We start from the raw sequence: 19219 nt of genomic DNA, 5'->3' as shown, positions 1-19219 counted from the left end.
GAACGTTTTTATTCCGCAGGTAATGAATGATCCTCTAGATGTGGAAATCCAACCGTGGATAGCTAGGCCAGGGCCATACTATACTGATGAAGGTGGTGGCTACGACATACCTAGCACTTGACACTTTAACAGCTGTTATGTACGTATTCTAGGTACATAATACAACAACTCACCCTGCCCTCGATGATGTACCCGGCGACGACGGGCGCCAGCAGGCCCGTGACATTGGCGAGGCAGTTGGTGAACGCCATCAGGATGCCCGCGAACCGGGGCGAGATGTCCAAGTGGTTCACCTGAGGAGATCACAAGGTTTTCTTAAAACACTTAGAACAGTATATTAGGCACGGGCCACACGACCGGCAGCATAAATAAAAGCTTAGCCCGCAATAGTTCACTACAGGGACATAGATTATAAGGTCCTCTCCTTTACGACTGAAGGGGTTTTGGCATAATCTCCAAGGTGTGAACCTCGGAGATATCACACCAACATTTACCTAACATCACATCCGAGAGCAAACTTATTCCTTCAAAATTTGCCATTGCCGGGATTCGAACCCGGTACCTGTCAGTGTCGCCGCGCCATCCGGTGGTCCAAACTGATTGGTGAATCGCTTTATTATTTCAGTTACTATTCACCGCAACCTAATCTCACTACCCTCGCTACGTGGCCCCAACTCACCTTGAACCCAGAGTAGATGCCTCCGTTGAGCCCCAAGCCCACGGCCAGCATGGCGACGGTGGCGGCGGGGTTGCAGCCCGTGTTCGCCGCGATGCACAGACCGATCGCCGGGCCGTATTGACCTGGAACAGGGAAAAGGTAGATAATAAGTTTTAGGGCCGGGTGTAGAATGCCGAATGGGCGAAGAACTGCAAAGTTATGTGTCATGGCACACGTAGGTACATAAGTAGGTACGCCGCCAGGGTGTTGCAAAAATTGACAATAACTTAAATCCGAAAGGTTTAGGTACATAGGTGACTCAGGACTCATTCTGAACAAGTCACGTGACCTAAAATTTAAGCCTATGGAGAAGTAACTAAATAAGTGAAAATTTTGCAACACTAAGTAACTCCTTCATTGTATCAAAACGTACTGTACATCAGAAAATCGGTCAAAACAGACGCAGATTTTTTTACGATGCAAGGTCGCTAAGCAACGTTGTGTACCTATATGCAATTTGTCATTTTTTGTGATTCACTTACCAATGCAGTTGATGATCTTGCGCACCTGCGTGTGGTTGAAGCGGCCGCTGGACAGCATCCAGTCGGCCACCACCGAGATGAACATGGAGAAGAACCACATGCACAGGTAGGGCAGCGCGGATACGAAGCCGTTCTGGAAATTAAACATGGATGGGTTAATTATACACAGTCTAAATAGGTAAGTAGCTAAGTATAGGTATTTGTAGGTATAACAGTTGGCATTTGTATGCAGGCTACTGTTTTTGGCAGGGGGACTGAAGGCCTAAGGCTAAGTATACCAAATTGTCAAGACAGATGGCTTATGATTTGCCAGATTTGCTGAAGCCTATTCAAGAAGATTAACAGACAGTTATAGATAGTATAGTAACAGATAGTTACCTACGATAACGCAGCTTATACTGTGGTATCATACTGTGTGGTATTTATAAAAGTTAGAAAGCTAGGTTGGCAACACGAATTTGAATCGACCCACATTAAACAAGTTAACTACGCCAAATCACACCATCCCAACGAGGATACAATGGTAATAAGTGGTTATAACATTCAAAAGCTCTGGAACTGATTCCACTTAGCCAATTGAGGTCCCGCCCACAAGTGATTTGTGTCAATTACGAGCACTGAACCCGCGACCTCTCGCTATAAATTTCGCGCATAACAACATGACAAATGTCGTGGCTGTAAGTCGTGTTCGTGACAAATGGCTCTTTTGTTTATTTTAGGCTGCGAGTTCTGAAGCTGATAGGCATTTATTGGTGTAATTAAAATGTTTTAGGGTCTAACAAAAGGTTAGGTGAAGCTAGAATTGGTGAGCAGATATCTACCTCACCTATACATACCTAATATACCCGTATATTATTGGGTAACTAGGTACTCCAAATATTTTCTTTTAAATTGACGAGAAAATTCATTAATATACCTATTGCAGTAGTTACAATGTTCGCCTCTAGGTCGAGTTACGTTAGGTAGGTCATTAAGCTGCTATGCTGCTATTTATAGACAACTAGGCAAGATGGACCTTGAACTTGAACTCAAGAGCATAATAACTTCATGAATGGTGCGACGGTCAGTACCTATACCTAGACTACCTAGGTACTTATTAGGAGTTTATTAGATTGCTAGCTACAGCTAGTCTACACAGATACAAAATTGTGTTCGTTTTAAATACTTAGTGAATTGGATTTTTTTACTTCTTATTAAATCTTTTTTCAATGCATGTTGGTCTATTCGGTGGTCGTCATGACCAAATCTATCACTAGGTTAGGGAAGTGGTGGGTACCATTGGGAATATCCATGTTGGTCCGAAGTATCCCGTGCACAACTTGTCGTGCGTGCGTGCGTGCGTGGGTAGACTTCAGGTGTAGGCACTAGGGCATGCAATACCGGTAATATTTTCAATACCGGTATTGAGTTCCGGTATTAGAACTCAATACCGGGATCCCGGTAATAATACCGGTATTAGATTTCCTTGTTATAAATGGCATATATTTTGTTAAAAGGTCGTATAGGGCAAAATACAACAAGAAAAAGCAATCAAATTCTGTATTATGTAATATTTTTTACGAGAATTGAGTATTACAGTTAAAATTTTAGAACGCATGGACAAAAAGTAGGTTTCCAAAGGCCAAAAACCGCATGTAACGGTTGAAAACAAGTGCACTGTCACAAGGATAACTATATCTTAATCGCTTGATTTATAGCCTAAAAAATGTCCGATTCCGGTATTACTTCAATACCGGTATTAACTTTCAATACCGGTATTGAAAAAGCGTGGATTTTGTCCGGGATCCCGGTATTACGCAATACCGGTATATCCGCAAATCCATGACAGTACAATCTGCGGTAAACATACCTAACCTCCCTACCTATAGAAGTGAGGTTTCTCGTCTCCGACAGCACAAAGATGAACATAAACCTCAAATATACTCACATCCTTGATGGAGAAGTGCAGCACCTGCCGCATGAAGGTGGGCAGCTCGGTCATGAGCGTCTCGTAGCCGTAGTTCTGCCCCATGTGCGCCAGCATGATGGCCCAGAACGGCATCGACTTCAGGATCTTCGTCCACGGGATCGGCGGCGACTGGAAAGAAAACAATGTTTTAAGAAGGTGGCATTTTCTTGAGCGGTTGGCCCTGTTTTATCCTAGTGATATAAATATGACTCAATGGTATAAATAGTTTCGTAAGTAACTTTCTATTGGCTTGGCTAATAGTTTTACGGGATGTTTCTACCTTCATGCCCATAGTTACGAGTGGAATGTGGATTCAGGTGGATAATCACAGTTAATACCTACCTACATGTAGTTTAATATCTAACTGTAGGCATGTTGAATTAAACGACATTATCTCATATAACAATTGTATGCCTAGTACCTAGTAAACCTTAGGCACGTGTCCGACAAATGTGTGAGTGTTGATAAACAGTCATAAAGGTCTAACTGCTGAAGTGAAGTCCTAACTATGAGAGATAGCTGTCAAGATTAAGGAAAACAAAAGCGGAATATTTCAGCTGTCTTACTTATTATCTACTGTTAGCTGTTCTCTGGAATAATTACCGTGATCTCAGTTTATAGCTTGTACATTGTAATTATACCTACCGTCTATGCACATATAGGTACATATAGGTACGTAATACGTATATAGATGTAAGATACTTAGGTACACGCAGTTATGTAGGTATATGTTAGTAGGTACGTACCTATCCTTTTATCTATCTGGGTTAGCAGCCACATGATACTAAGTGTTAATGCAATGCAAATTATGCAAACCACTTCCTTTTCACAGGCTCTTAAATTTTCACCTTTCTAACTACTTAACTCCGAAAAAATTATAATAAGACTTTTAATTTCCCATACAGATAAAAAAAATTTAAACACTCACGCTAGACCCAGCGGCGCCCCACAGCGAGCTCAAAATATACTTCTTCTCGACCTCCTTGATGGTCTTGCTCTGCTCGGGGTCTTCGGCCACAAAGAACAGGAAGGCCAGCGACCAGATGGTTCCCACTAGCCCAAAGACGTAGAAGATGGAGGGCCAGCCGCCCGCGAAGCCGTAGGCTGAGAGCAGTCCAGAGAGAGGCATCGAGATCACGGTGCCGAATTGGGCGCCTGGAGGAAGAAGGTGATGGAGTCAATTTGGGAAGTTTGTCGGGAATGTGTTTTCTTTTTCGGTGTGTCAGTGTTTCGTTCAGAAGGCTTAGTGGGAGTTTTCCACACCGTTAGAGATATGAAAAGAAATGGTGAATTTGTAGGTATCGCGCGTGTTAACACAAATTAACGTTTTCTTTTTAATGCGCGAAGGGTGAATAAAACTTCCACTAGGTCCTCTGTACATCACTTTTGGACTGCTCGAGCAATATTCAGTATCGATTTTTTATCACACTTTTCGATTGGTGGGTTCTAAAAAGACACCAAGTCTTTTGTTATCTACCCGGAATGTGGTTATGTAACGTATAGTTATACCTTATAGTTATTTTGATAAAGGTACACTTACCAGCATATACAGCGGCCCCCATCCTGCTCCTCTCGTTGGGCGGGATCCACTTGGCGAGCATGGCGTGTGAGCACGGCACTATGGGACCCTGGATACAAAATAAAAAAATCATTCATTTGTTTATAGGTAAATTACAAATTCTGCGTTGCGGGCTTAATCGTTTCAGGTTAGAAGGAGAACCGAAGTAGGAATATGACTGTTATCAAGAGGGAATGTATGCCGGCCCGCCTAGCTCCCTCGCTTCGCTAGCTGGCGGTGTATGCTTTGCTTTATTTCTTTTGCTAGCCCTGGCTACAACATAATATCAGGAGTTTTCAAAGGTCAACTGACTGAAAATAAAGGTCACGTCTGTATTTACATGAAGTAATAATCCTTTAAGTAACTGCCATAAACACCCATCTCTAAACTCTCACCTCCCCGAGCCCCTGTATGAAGCGCACGATGATGAGGTAGAACCAGCCCGCCTCGGCCGCCACCGGCACCAGGAAGGCGAACACGGAGTTGATCAGCATGCCCACGCCCAGGAAGAGGCGCGCGCCGAACCTGAAGGAAGGCAAGTATAGTATAAGTAGGTTCTAGAGGTTGAATTTAGGCATAGAGGCTCCAAGGCACATATTTTGCTCAGCTATTCCTTAAAGAATGACAACTGAGTTTCTCGACCTTTTCGTCTTGTTTTTGATTGCTGAGTTGATGACGTATGATGCATGATGCAGAACGCTGACGATTGGAGTGATCCATCGATTTAATAAAAGGTAACTGATCGCGCTAAGGAAAGAGGAACGCCACGGTTTCTTTTAGGGATCGCATCAGAAATGAGGTAGTTATCTCAGGTTTTGCTCAGAAATTTAGTCTTAGCTCTTAAATCCTGGAGGGTGATATGACATGATGAGCACTAATTTGCTGTAGGTACCTTTTAGAGAGAATACCGAAGGGTATCTGCGTGATGACGTATCCGTAGAAGAAGGAGGAGAGGATGTAGGCCTGCAGCGTGGACGTCCACACGTAGGGGCCGTCCTGCGACGCCGAGTCCTGGAAACAGAGGGGAAGGTCAAGAAGAACTTGAAGCATAGATATTATTAATATTTACACATTTAACCTGACCCTGAAAGAACCTTCTAAAATAGGATTGCAGGATGCCCAACTTTAAAACGAAAGAGAGGCTTTAGAACAACTTATAGAACTAGATATGCCTCAAATCACCTTACAGAACAAACAATAATTACTGCATTTCAACAGGTCTACCCTGAAACTCATACTGCCTTAGTGCTACCCGTAAATTAAACTCATTTCACTCTCCTGCCTTCTGCCTTTCAATGAGCTCTCAAGTACATCTACTTCATAGTTAATCGCCAGATCCACATCATAAAAAGATGGCCTAAAAGAAGAAGAAGCACAAGTAGCACAACTCACGCTAGCATTATACGGCACTCCACACTCGGTATCCATGGCCTCATGCTGCACGGGCAGGGCCGTGTGGTTGATCATGGCCACGATGGCCACGGACATGTTGGTCCGCATCACGTACGCGTTGGCCATGCCCAGGAACAGCATGAACGTCACCCAGTGCCGCGTGCCGAGGCCGCCTGGAACAGAGGGAGAGCGGGTTATAAATATAGCGGGTTATAAGGATAGTCTGACACGGATTAATAAATGGTTACACGTTTGCCGAGTTGCTGAGAGCAAATGTAGGCCTAGTTTCACCATAACAAGGGATCAGCTGACCAGTTGATTTTAGACACATCTGACAAGAATTCCATTTTTTTAATTTAGGGGACACTTAGATCCAATACAATGTAACAGAGGGGTGTTGATCTAACAAAATAGGGTGCGCATTGCGACGTATAAAAACGAAATGTATAATTTCACATTAATAACGTTCACAACATATAATGAACGTTACGTATAACAACAAAATCTATATTTTCATAAGGTATAAGATTCAATTGGTATAACGTACATTTTATATAATATCAAAATATACAGGGTGTTGCAAAATTGGTATACTAAGCCGAAACCTACATGTGCAGCATGGTATATCTAAGCCCGAAACTGAAATCAGAATTTGGAAATTCGCGAAAAAAAAAAATAATTTTCCATAGTAAAAAGTCACGTGACCAACAAAGTTTCTATGGAAAATGAATTTTAAAATTCTAATACTTAAACTTAATACTTATCAAAGTTTCTATGGAAAAGCAAGGCAGCGAGAAATTTAAGGTCGACATTAGCGTAAAGTTCCTTTCTGCAACTCAGCGTAAGTCTGTCATATTCTTGGTGGGGATAAAAAAACTGCTCGTTAATAGTCAATGTGTAGGATATCGTAGATATGGGCCTCCAGAAAAACTGGATGGTTAGTGCTAGCCGATAGTTTAAAATAATTTCAGTAGATTTTTTTCTTAAAGTTATCATGAGAAACGTAAATTACGAGCATGGATCCTACCCTTCCTATATTAAAAACACAGAAATCGATTTAGCATTACAACGGACGATGTTGGTATACAATACAGAGATAAGATAGCCTGACCTAGGCTAACTATAGGCACGTCAATATTGATAGGTCTGTGGATGTTCTAACCATAGGTACGGACAGAGGTCTTATTCCGCAGCTTTAAAAGTTCCAAACCCAATTAAATGCAACAAAACACTATAGTTATGATTTCATTCATGGTACGATACATTATTATACTATTACGATAAATACGACTTGCCTAGGATTGTTTGCTGAGATAAGGAAATAAAAACCTCAATTCTGAAGAATATTTAGCTAAAGAAGTAGGTCACGAGACTATGCACTAGGGCATGCAATACCGCAATACCGGTATTCGTAATACCGGGATCCCGTACAAAATTCCCGCTTTTTTCAATACCGGTATTGAAAGTTAATACCGGTATTGAAGTAATACCGGAATCGGACTTTTTTAGGCTATAAATAAAGCGATTAAGATTTAGTTAGCCTTGTGTGTGTATATACTGTGAAAGCGCACTTGTTCCCAACCGTTTAATGCAGTTTTCGGCTGCTAGAAATCTACTGTTGACCATGCGTAAACCGGCACCGGATGTAAAAAAATAGTTTATTCTAAAATTTAAACTCTAAAACTGATTTCTCGTAAAAATCTACAACAAAATACAGAATATGATTGCATTTTCTTGTTTTATTTTGATGTATACGACCTTTAAACACAGTATATGCCATTTATTACAAGGAAGTCTAATACCGGTATTAATACCGGGATCCCGGTATTGAGTTGTAATACCGGAACTCAATACCGGTATTGAAAATTGTTCCGGTATTGCATGCCCTACTATGCACACATAAATACGTAAAAGTAACTACCATCATATTTTATTTTGGTGACAAATAATGAAAATTTTACAGACCGGATAAAAGTACGTGGTCTGCTGAATAACCTTCTTGTTAATGAAATATTCATTTCTGTATAAATAATTATAGTCTTTATTTAGTTGAATATTATAGCGACAAAGTTTCAGACATGATGGTCTCAGACATAGACATGGTCTCAGATAATCTAGTATTGGAGCCGTCAATCAGAGCCTCGAAGTTGGCATGTCTGTCGCATTCATATGCCAAAACGCCAATTAACTAAATCTCAACTTCAGTATAATTACTACATAGAAATGCAGAAATAGGTATTATAGAAATTCTGTTGGCAGCTTCTGCAATTTTTTGGTTTGTCTAGGTACTCGTTATGAGTTAGTATTATAAATACCTGAAATGTAAAAAAAATTGCCACAATTCATCTGTTCAACCTAGATACCTAACTGATTAATTGATTATTCATTGATTACCTGTCTACCTACTGACTAGTTACCTACATTACTTACTGTAAATTTAGAAAAAGCTTCAATGCTGTGCAGTTTCAGCTGGCTAGGTATATCTAGGTATCTTTACAGTACCTACGTATCTATAGGGATATTGCCGTCATTAGCATAACATATTTAGAAGTGGCCAAATGTTACGCACATTCACAAATCACGATATCATATCAGTCGACTATTAAACAACCTTGATTTTCATTAGTTCAGCTACAGGAGCAAGTACCTAAATTGTAAGTGGCGGTGATACAGACTTTTTCTAAAATATCTAATATAACAGACGGCGGAAGTAATCCTCACATGAGTCAATCTCACAAAAAAGTCATAAATTCATAAAACTATTTTAACCAAACACGTGATATGTCTTACGTATCTACGTAACGACTCACGGTCACGGCTTTCAGAGAAAACAAAATATACTGATGATCTCCTATGATGACTGAGTTCAGTAACCTTTTCACTCAGTAGGAGACTAATTCCCAGCTCCTCTATTCGACCTCTTTCGACTGATTTGACAACCTTCTTCGTTATTAAAAAAATAAAGAGCACTTTTTATGATACTAATGGTAATGACAAGAGTAAGAACTTATTACAAGTTTTCACGATACTCGGAAAAGTTTAATTTTAACTGGAGGTTATAAAGATGACCTTTCTTTCAGCGAGACTAGTTTTCAAGACTGTAACAGCTGTTCTTTAATGTAGCACGTGCTATTGCTAACACATACAAAAAGCCCACTTTATGACTATCACACCTTGGAGTGTTATAGGAAGTACCTACTTAGTCATTTCATAAATTTCCACAAACCCATAAATTTTATATGAAACTTGACAGGGTTTAAAGTTTTAACAAACCATTAACCATCAATAGGGCTATGGGAATATGGAAAGTGATCGAAAACCAATGATACATTTATAGTAGCCATGCCCTAGTAATGGTTCCCCTGAATAATTTAAACTAATAGCCAACAGCTAACCCACCTGTGCAGGTTCAGAAATATGTATACATTCATCATAATTTACTGTACTCAATCCATCAATATCTAATAGCTAACTCATGAAACGATAGTCAACACTGAAGTGAGCAATAACATAAACAAAAGAGGCCATAAGAACGCTCATCAAATTGACTTCGCCACATAGCAGGCTTCGGTCGCCGCTGCAATAATGATAGGTCTTGTTGTTGTGGAAAATATACTAAGTACATTTCAGACTGCGTGTTTCAGGCAGACACGATGAAAAGGCTAAGGAATATAAGGAATTTTGGATTTTTTGTTTTTATGCATATATATTATGCTTTAAAATCAACGGATTTAATATAAATACCTAAGTAGGTACCTACTTATCTAAAGATGTAGGCTACGCGGATTTTCAGTCGATACTAATTTTTTTGGTTATTTCTTTCACTTAGGTAAACTGAAATATTTAAGTAACCTACTAACTTATTTAAACAATATTATGTTTGTATTCAAAATCGCATATCATCATCTCATACCGTCACAATTTTTCTGCTACAGTGTAAATAATTCGATAAGCATGAAAAATTTAAAATGCATGGCCAAGTAATTAGAACCAGAAAATTGTTAGCACAGTTTTCCTTTTTCAGAATTTTAGAATGACCTGCTAAGTTACATCTTTCGGCTCACCATACAGTTTAGTAACACCCCGTATATCAACGTAAGTACCTAGTATGTAGTTAACACTGTAGTGACGTCATACCCACGCACGATTCATTTCGTTAATGTACACTTGTACACTGTACAGTGGGGGACAACTCGGTAAACGCTTGTTTAGTTAGAGTTAGATTTTATCTCGATCCCAATTCGGCATAAAGGCGTGTTTACTTAGTTGTTGTACTGCAATAGTAAGGTGTCGTTCACTATACTTACATTATAAATGAAAACTAGGTAGATTCTAAGAAATTCAGTTTCAGTCTGAAAGAGAATTGTCTCAAGTAGTAATCACTTATAATCGTTGTTGATCGATTTACTAGTATAAACCTAGATACTTAGGGCCCCTTGCACCAACAAATTAAATCTAGATTTAGTGTCAAATGTCGATTTAAGAAACGTCAGTCCATATAAAATTTGACACTAAATCGAGATTTAACACTAAATGTAGATTTAATATGTTGGTGCAAGTGGCCCTTATTTACTTTTCCGGAAAACCTCTTTAATTAGATGACGTCACTCGGTCAAGGTTGTCGGTTTCACACAATGGTCAGATTCCTTAGAATTTTGTCACACTGTCTGATTCCGGAAATCGTATATGTAGAAAGAGTTTATTATTATCTGTATATTATATTGCCTTTAACCTGTAAGTACCTATAATATATGTATAAATTAGTATAATGCATAAATACTATAAGTAGGTACCTACTTTACTTAAAATGGATATCATATGAATAACTTTGTGTAATGTGTACACATACGTCACATACATAGTACATAGGTACCTACCTATAATGTATACCCTACCAACAAAACACAAACTCATTTGAATAAACTTTTCTATTGATCCCTTTAATCCCTTATAAAGGGTTCAACTCGTTCAAGGAACCCTAACATACACGCCTCTTTTGTATTCAAAGCAACACGTGGTTGAGTCATAAAAGCCGGCTTTTCCATTATTTTCAGGAAAATTAACCCTTCATTCATTCACCGTAATCATAATTCAATTCATATGGAGGTAGATCACGAACACGGAAAAACATTTGCGGCCTTGCCCGTGACGTCATCGCGCTTCAGTCAAGCGAAGGAAAACGAAAACAAACCGTAAACTAAACTAACTACAGTCTACTATCTATCTACCAAGCTACGCTGCAGCCGAGTCCTGTCGTCATGAGCTTCACATTTCAAATGGCTTCGAATTTCAAATTTCGAAAATGGAATGCAGACAGCGGACTCACCCGTGTACCGGACGGAACGCTGGTCCTCGCAGGCCGGCTCCCACACCAGCACGTGCGTCCCCGAGCGAGACACCATCTTCACCAGGCAATAGGAACCCCAACCGACTAACCTAAAACCTAACTAACTGAAGTATACTAGAGGAACAGAGCGACCGGCGAGTGTTGGGACTATGTGACGTTGGCGAGAGCGGAGTCGGCGGGGAGCGGGCGGGGGCGGGTCATGGTGGCGAGATGGTGCGACAGTGAGGAGCTGAAGGCGACTGGAGGAGTGATGTAAATATAGAGGAGTCGCGGGGCGAGCGCGGGGGGCGCGGGGGGCGCGGTGCGCACGCGCCCGGCTCGTGCTGTGACGTCACCAGGCTCGGTTCAGTTTTTTTGCTGAAGCCCGCGGTTGGAGCGACTCGGACTAGACTAGGCTCGCGCGCGTCGGCGGCGGCGCCTACAGATATGCGACTGCACGTGAGATTCCGCGCTGACGTCAGCTCGAACTTGGAAATATAATTATATAGGTACACTTTATTCCGGTGATTCCGTGTACTAGATACCTACCCACCTACTTTTAACTTTGTACCTTTTTATTTTCTACTATATACGTATTGCATCAGACTACTCTTTTCGGTGCCTTTAGCCAACTAATGTTAATTAAACCCAGCCCGCAGAAAAGTGAGAAGTGACCCAAAATTATGAAATATTCATGCAAGTCATGAAAGGAGCCTCCTCGAGTTGCTTATCAACTGTGCCTTAGGTAATGTGACTGGGTAATCCTTTCGACGCGACGCGACGGGTGACAAGACAAACCCTAGTCAAGCTCTAGAGTACCTAGTTTTCACCAACACACTGAAGATTTGTTTTTATGAGTAACAAAGTAAAACGTTCGCGTTATTCAGGATGTCTTCCTTTGCCGCCCACGGTTCGACCGAACCCACGGCCTTTCAAAGTTTTACTTGGTAGAGTTTCCTACTAATCTTACTAACTATGTACTTAACTAAATATCTAACTATGTTAACTATGTAAGTAATATTATAAACGCAAAAGTTTGTAACTAATAAGTCTATATACCTATGTCTATATGTTTGATACTGTTTTAAAAAAAACTGAAACCTGATAAGTTCCATGAATTATTCGGTGCATCGGATAGTTTTTATGCCCACCAGTTTTTTTTTTCAGACGAGCTCGTGGTTAACAATAATATTTTTATATAAATAACATTTTTAGCCTTCCTAGATGAATTATTCATATTTTTAATCTAGAGAGACACAAGTTCGTTGACATCATCAGGGTACCGTACGGCATTTTGTCTTAAGGTGTTTTAATTGCATGGTGGCCTGTTTATCAAACAGATTTCCTTATTAGGTTTTTCTAATCGAACATGTAATCGAACATCAAAAAACCTACCCTCTCCACTCTAAGAAGCTTTGCTTAGTCTTTCAACTTTTTTCTGTGCGTAGAATAAATATAATTATCTGAAAGGTGGAGAGGGAAGGTTTTTTGATGTTCAATGTTTTGACGCCAATGACAATAATTTAGTTAAGTTGCTATATATATAAGTACTTACATACATATATGTACATACATAGTATACCTACTTATTATAATAATAGTAAATCATTAATAGGCGAAAGCGAAGCTCGAAAAAAAAAGCTAGTTGCTTCTAAATAACATGAGGCATGGGTTATATAATACATTTCAGGAATCATTATAATAACTGTAAGGAGTAAGGAACCCACTACCAGATTCTATACATACACGCTTGACTATAATTAAGTAGGTATGTAAATAGAATCATCTTATCTTTAATATTTGATCTCTAATGGAACAGTCATGGTTTGTTTGTTAAACCTACTTAGCTTTAACAAAGGAGAATCTGCCAGGACAGTTTTGGTAAATGAGGATAGATTTCAAATAGGTACTTATATACTGTCCTAAGTTTGTAAGTCTGTACTATGCTCCTACAAGGTAAGTCCTGCACCTGCACCTCCTTCTAATAGCATTATGTCCACCCTTGATACTTTTATTTTATAACAGGTATCTGTAGGTACAATAAAGAGTTAAAATAAATAAAGGTAGAAAATACCTGTGTAAGGAAATTTTCAACGTGAAAAGCCTGAAATCAATGCAACCCCTGATAATAAATTGTTAAATATTATCAAGCTAACAAAATAGACGAGTAGCGGCATCTTGCTGTATTTTTTTAAACAAAAAGATGATTCATTTAGCTGAAAACTATACGATCTTGTAGCATTTATATACCTACAGTATACAACAACTCCGACGTGCTAGTTTCTATAGATCCCGCTAGATGGCATTCAATGAGTTTAAAACACACTTGGCAATTTTCATAGATATTAAAAAAAAGCACCGGGTTGAATATTTTTTTCCCTTTTTGAGAGCATGAGAGCATGAAAGTTTCCGGAAAAAACACTTTTCAAACGGAAGTTACGGTTTTTTTTCAATTGGTGGCGCTAGTGCTTGTGTTAAACCTTAATGAAAATTTTCAGGTCAGGTTGAACAGTTTACAGATAAGTATAAGTCCATGATTCATCGCCGCCGCCTACCATCTATAAGTGATATCATGTGCACAATGTGCAGTGTACCGTGTACCTAATATCTTTTCAGCTGCTTCAGTCACGTCCTAATTATCTATTGTTTTAGCTTTAAAATAGTTAATTTATTATTTGTCTACTAATTTATAGTTGGTTATATAGTTTACTCAGCGTAAAATATTGATATTTTAAATTTACCTATATACCCCCAAATAAACGTTTGTTTGGCCGTGAAAGTTTCTATCAGGTCTGAAAAGATTATGAAAACAATGCTTTAGAAGTTGTTAAGTATAGTTTGCATAAATAGAAAAACATTTACTTCTATTTTAGGATGCGAATTCAGTTAAGTATTAGTTAGGTACTTACTTATTGGAAAACTTCGAATGATATATTGAAAATCAATTGACACCCCAAATCATCTGTAGAACATCATCTTAGTTTATGTAGTAAGGTCTTGATTTGGTGCATGCCTACCTACACCTAGCGCCTACAAATCATATACATCATGTTAACACAGTCTATGGCTCAGTTCAGTACAATAGATACCAACCGATTATTTGTCGACAAGAAAGGAAGGAGTGCCCGCGCATCCGGTGCGGTGACAACAAACACAATCACATGAGTACTTGGTTACTGCATAACGTCACTTACACAAGCATTGGCCAATATGCATGCATGAGCACGGGCATAAAGTAAATACATACAGTTAGAAGGTTATGGATAGAAGCAAAAACAACATACTTAGGTTAGATAGTCTATGTCCTGAGGGTGGATTCATTTATCTCTTTGGACTTTGGCTGACTGAACCTATCTAAGTATATTTTGTAATTTGTTTACCTGTTTAGAACTATACCTCAGAGTGGTACGAAAGAAAATCATTATTATAACAAATCAAATGAAACGAAATCTTTTCTGACATTTCATTTGTGTAAACAACAATTAGGAAAAGTAAACACAGTCGACTCGTGAGTAATCGCGAGTAACTACAATATTTACACGGACGTCTATTTGATGTTTAAACTTTATTCTAAACGTCTTTCGTCATTTAGTTCTGCAATGCTGAATATTTGTTTATTTACATAAGTACCTACATAATTGGGTAGTTACTCGGTAGTTTTTCGGAGTTCAAAATTTAGGAGACGTTCCCTCACCCTCACGTGACTTTTTTACTACAAGTGAAGTAAAGGTAGGGCACCATTGCCATTAAGTACTAAGCTTGAATCGAAGTTTCAAAATTGACTATTTGGTGGACATTAGAGAAAATGAATGTTGGACAAAATTTGTGTTGGACAATTTTCTTATTGATCAAAATTAGTACTTTTTACCTATTGGTTATTTCATTATTTCTACTTGGACATTAGTCGTACAACCAACCAAAAACTGCATTAATATTTTGCAGCTATGCGGTATTAGAAATGAGAAGAACGCTAAATGTCCAGCTGATGCAGGATCTGAAGATGAAGGCATAGAAATAAATTTCCAAGCTCATCTGTCCTCATCATATAACTTAACCGCGAGGCTGGCTGCACGCGGGCTCTATATAGCTCGGCGGCGCGGCGGTTGGAGGAGGCGGCCCCACAGGATGATATCATCGTAAGACGAAAGAATAGCGTTTTTGCTCCGTATATTTTCCACATTGTCAAGTTTAATGTCACGACCACGTCTGACACAAACAGCTCGTGAGCGATATGTGGTATGTGGCTGCAATTTGCATACCGCGTGGCCACAGTGTTGATGATACACCGATAAGCCATCAGCTAAACTCGTTTCGTTTGACTGCACAAAGCATATTTTATGTGAATCATTAAAAAAATTGCAGTGGTGATGGTTCTTTTGTTAGGCTTTAAGTTAATGTTCTGACTATCTAACACACAGTTTTACACTACAATCAGTCCAAAATGTCTGAACGCCCCTAAAATTACAACTACGCACAATGCTAAACTAGAAATTTTCTCAGATACTTACATATTTTTAAACAATACATCATCGCGTATGTGTTGGGCCTATTAGGTAAGTATTGTGTTTACAAAACAGCATGAAATCTCATTCTAACATACAATGGTTGTTTAGCATTCCTAGGTCTGCAGTGTTCCTATTTACTCAGGTGGAAAGTTTGGTATGGCTATGGCCGATTAAGACAAGAAAGAAATTAGTCATGGTCAATGTTTGTGTGTAATTTATTAGACCTCGAACGAAAAATAGGTGCAATAAGTTTTACGTGTATTCTGGATACACATACTTGTACGAGTAAGTTTTAAGGATATCTTTCTTGTTTGTGTGTCTGTTTAGGGACCGGGTGGAAATTAAATACCGAGTTGAAGTTTCAATCATGTACTATGAAAAGCAGAATTTATTCATAGTACTTACTCAATTTAAATCTAAATCGTACCTACTCAAGAATTCAGTAAGGGTCAGTGTGAGTCAAGGGTCAGTGAAGGTTTAAAGAGTCACAATAGAAAATTTCAGATTTTCATAAAATTCATAATTTAGCCCCATTACCCGTGTACCGTCATAGCACCCCGAGTGTGGGAAGTAAGAGACGGATTAGTGGAGTGGAGTAAGAGGCCATAGAGCAAATTAAATAAACACCGCCCCCGTCTGAAGACTCAGTGAGACCAAGTGGATGATTACCAGGTGATGGACACTTCCCTGAGGTAGATTCGTAGGACATCAGTTGCGATTTTCATGACTCGCCTAGTAACGGAAAAAGCAACGCTTCGTTGTATATTTTATATTTTACGCTACGTTTAGTATAGTATTTTTGTTACCAAGTTGACAAACGCTAGTCTACCTCTAGTGTTTGTCACCAGCACCCTAAGAGGAAAAATACTACCTTAGTACTTATATTTTTTATAATAAGTAATTATGATGTGTTTTACGTATGAGCTATTTAACCATTTCACAAAATCCTTTAAGTATACCTAATCAGAGTTTATCATTTTTTATTAGATACCGAGTACTTTTATACCTTGTCATATTGTAGTCGTTCCACACTACAAGGCACCGGACCATAATAATGATGACTTACCTGAAACAAAGAAGAAAAGTTAGAAAAGAGTCGAGTTTGTACAGTACCTGAATCAAGAAATATAAGTACTTTCTCTAAAAAGAAGATCTTAATATTATTTGTATTGTTTTGTATAGGTACATCTGAAAAACCGTATTCCTATTTATTTAATTGTCCCAAAAATTGCTTTATGTAATAACTTTTTTCTCCAATAAATAAAATAAAACTGTAATAAGTAAATGATATTTAGGGTGAATTCGTCCAAACATCACGTTACACGAGAATAACTATACCGGAATTAAAATTATACGCGAGTAAATATCTAGGATAAGTACATTTGCATTCTACCAAGTTATACCATGATTAAATTGAATGAACGAGGAACGAAACTGTAATGCAACTAAAATAAAAATAGCTGCGTTTCAAAGCATGCAATAGAAATGACATGCCAACTTAGTTTGAATGGATTATAAAAGTATGAAATTGTTTATGTTTTAATATTTTATTCGCTGTTGTTATTCTGAGACTTTGCCTTTTAACGTACTTTTGTTTATGTTTTGACAGATGTGTTTATATGTCATTATGACGGTTTTCTAATCAGCTGATGTGCTGCCGCCATTACAAAATTACTCTCGGATAAGCTCGTTACACGGTCAATTTTGGCGGTATAACATTTTATTCTTGGGATAAGCTAGTTATCTTGGTTTCAGGTTTGGTAGAATGCAAAATCTGCTTACTCGCGAGTAACTGGTACTTTACTCGTGAGTAAAAAGTTACTCGACGTTGGTCGAATCCGCCCTTAATCCTATAACTTCGGAATATGGCATTTTTAGGTTGCTGGTGTTGTAAATTAAACAATAATAACTATAACTGGTTGATAAAAAAACATGTTTGTTTATATTCTAACTTCGCGGTATATTTATTATACCTACCTAAGCTGTGGATTAAATATGTGACCGTTGCGAAATTATCATATTTATGAAAATTACAAATATCATCATAGTTAACATTAATATTGAGTTTAATTGCCATACAACGCGATGATAAATTTCTTACAGATCACTCAATCATCATCATCATCATCATCACCTATACCTAGGTCAGTAAGTGAGCCATGAGTGAGTGGCCACCTCACACAATGTGGAGTGAAGTGGAAATATCCTATCCTGCAGGACGTTGTTTGTTAGAGTGTCAATTCTACATACAATATCATTGGTTACAGTACTTGTTTGTGACCCCTATATCTATTGTTACTTTGCTTTGAAAGGAATTTATTTATTGCACTGTATTGCTAAACGGGATAAGTATCTAACTCTTTTAGCACTAAGTAACTATAGCCCCAGAAGACATAGCTCATTGCCATAGAATGCTGATCACTTTTAAATCTGTGAACCAATACAACCGTCAGTGTCTGAATTTCTGCACCATTCCGAAGTCATAATCAGCAGAACGCGTAAAAATGTAGGTAAGTACTAGTGTAGGTGCTACCTACTTCACCTACCCGTCTTTTACAACCAATGTTGTATCAGGTGTGTTGGAAGAAATAACACGATACGCTACGCATAACACATTGTAATTTTACAGATCTCTGTATGAGATCGCCGTGTCGTTGCTTTGCCGCGTATCATGATAGCAAACATTTTAATAAATATGTATTACCTACTTACTTTAGTACTTACGTCAAACTAGCGATCACGATTCATGGTAGCGGGATATGATACGAATGTGGACCCAGCTTTATATGACTATTTAATTTGGTGACAGCACGTCTAGATAATCCGCATGATTGACATAACAATTCTTGTTAACTGTAAAGATAACAGTTTCTACAACTATAACTACAGGTACATACCAACCTACGTAAGTGTGAACCTATCTAGAAGTGTAAAAAATACTTGCCTTTTTTGGAAGCCAGGAAGTTAAATATGTTCTGTTTTCTTAGAACTGGTTAAATAATTACTTTTAGATATTTATAGAATGATTTGCAATCGACAACCTTGGAAAAAATATGGTAATTCGCACCAATTGAAAAAAACGGACGATTAAGCTGTAAGGATGAGGCCCCATTCGTCCCATCCAAAGAAAGAGTCATAAAAATAGAGGTCACTCTATGTTCAGGAAAACGAAGTCCTCCTGTTCCGTTTGAATTTTGGGGTAAAAGCCTTGACTTGAAGGTAAAGTAAAAGGTAAAAAATATACGAACGTCGAATTTTTCCTCTCGCAAACAGAATTTGTTAGAGCTTTG

At 38.5% G+C, this 19219-nt stretch overlaps 1 protein-coding gene across 2 annotated transcripts in view; it reads right to left on the bottom strand.

The window, feature by feature from the left end:
- LOC105390116 (putative inorganic phosphate cotransporter) overlaps window positions 1-19219 on the bottom strand; it is a 31994-nt gene that overhangs the window by 1443 nt on the left and 11332 nt on the right. Inside the window, exons 1-10 of one of the 2 annotated variants that reach the window (XM_011561359.3) lie at window positions 11425-11662; window positions 6099-6271; window positions 5599-5717; window positions 5102-5231; window positions 4689-4776; window positions 4077-4303; window positions 3128-3277; window positions 1201-1333; window positions 680-801; window positions 174-293 (exon numbers count right to left, since the gene is read on the bottom strand). In XM_011561359.3, the coding sequence (XP_011559661.2) occupies window positions 174-293; window positions 680-801; window positions 1201-1333; window positions 3128-3277; window positions 4077-4303; window positions 4689-4776; window positions 5102-5231; window positions 5599-5717; window positions 6099-6271; window positions 11425-11500 (1338 nt within the window). In that variant the 5' untranslated portion in view covers window positions 11501-11662. Of the gene's footprint in view, window positions 1-173; window positions 294-679; window positions 802-1200; window positions 1334-3127; window positions 3278-4076; window positions 4304-4688; window positions 4777-5101; window positions 5232-5598; window positions 5718-6098; window positions 6272-11424; window positions 11663-19219 lie in introns of those variants that run through there. The other variant, XM_011561358.3, reaches the window with a different exon arrangement.

This window comes from Plutella xylostella, chromosome 8, assembly GCF_932276165.1.
Source record: "Plutella xylostella chromosome 8, ilPluXylo3.1, whole genome shotgun sequence".
Classification (NCBI taxonomy): Eukaryota; Metazoa; Arthropoda; class Insecta; order Lepidoptera; family Plutellidae; genus Plutella; species Plutella xylostella.
The sequence above is the reverse complement of the archived record's forward strand: the minus strand, read 5'-3'. Positions and strand labels throughout refer to the sequence as shown.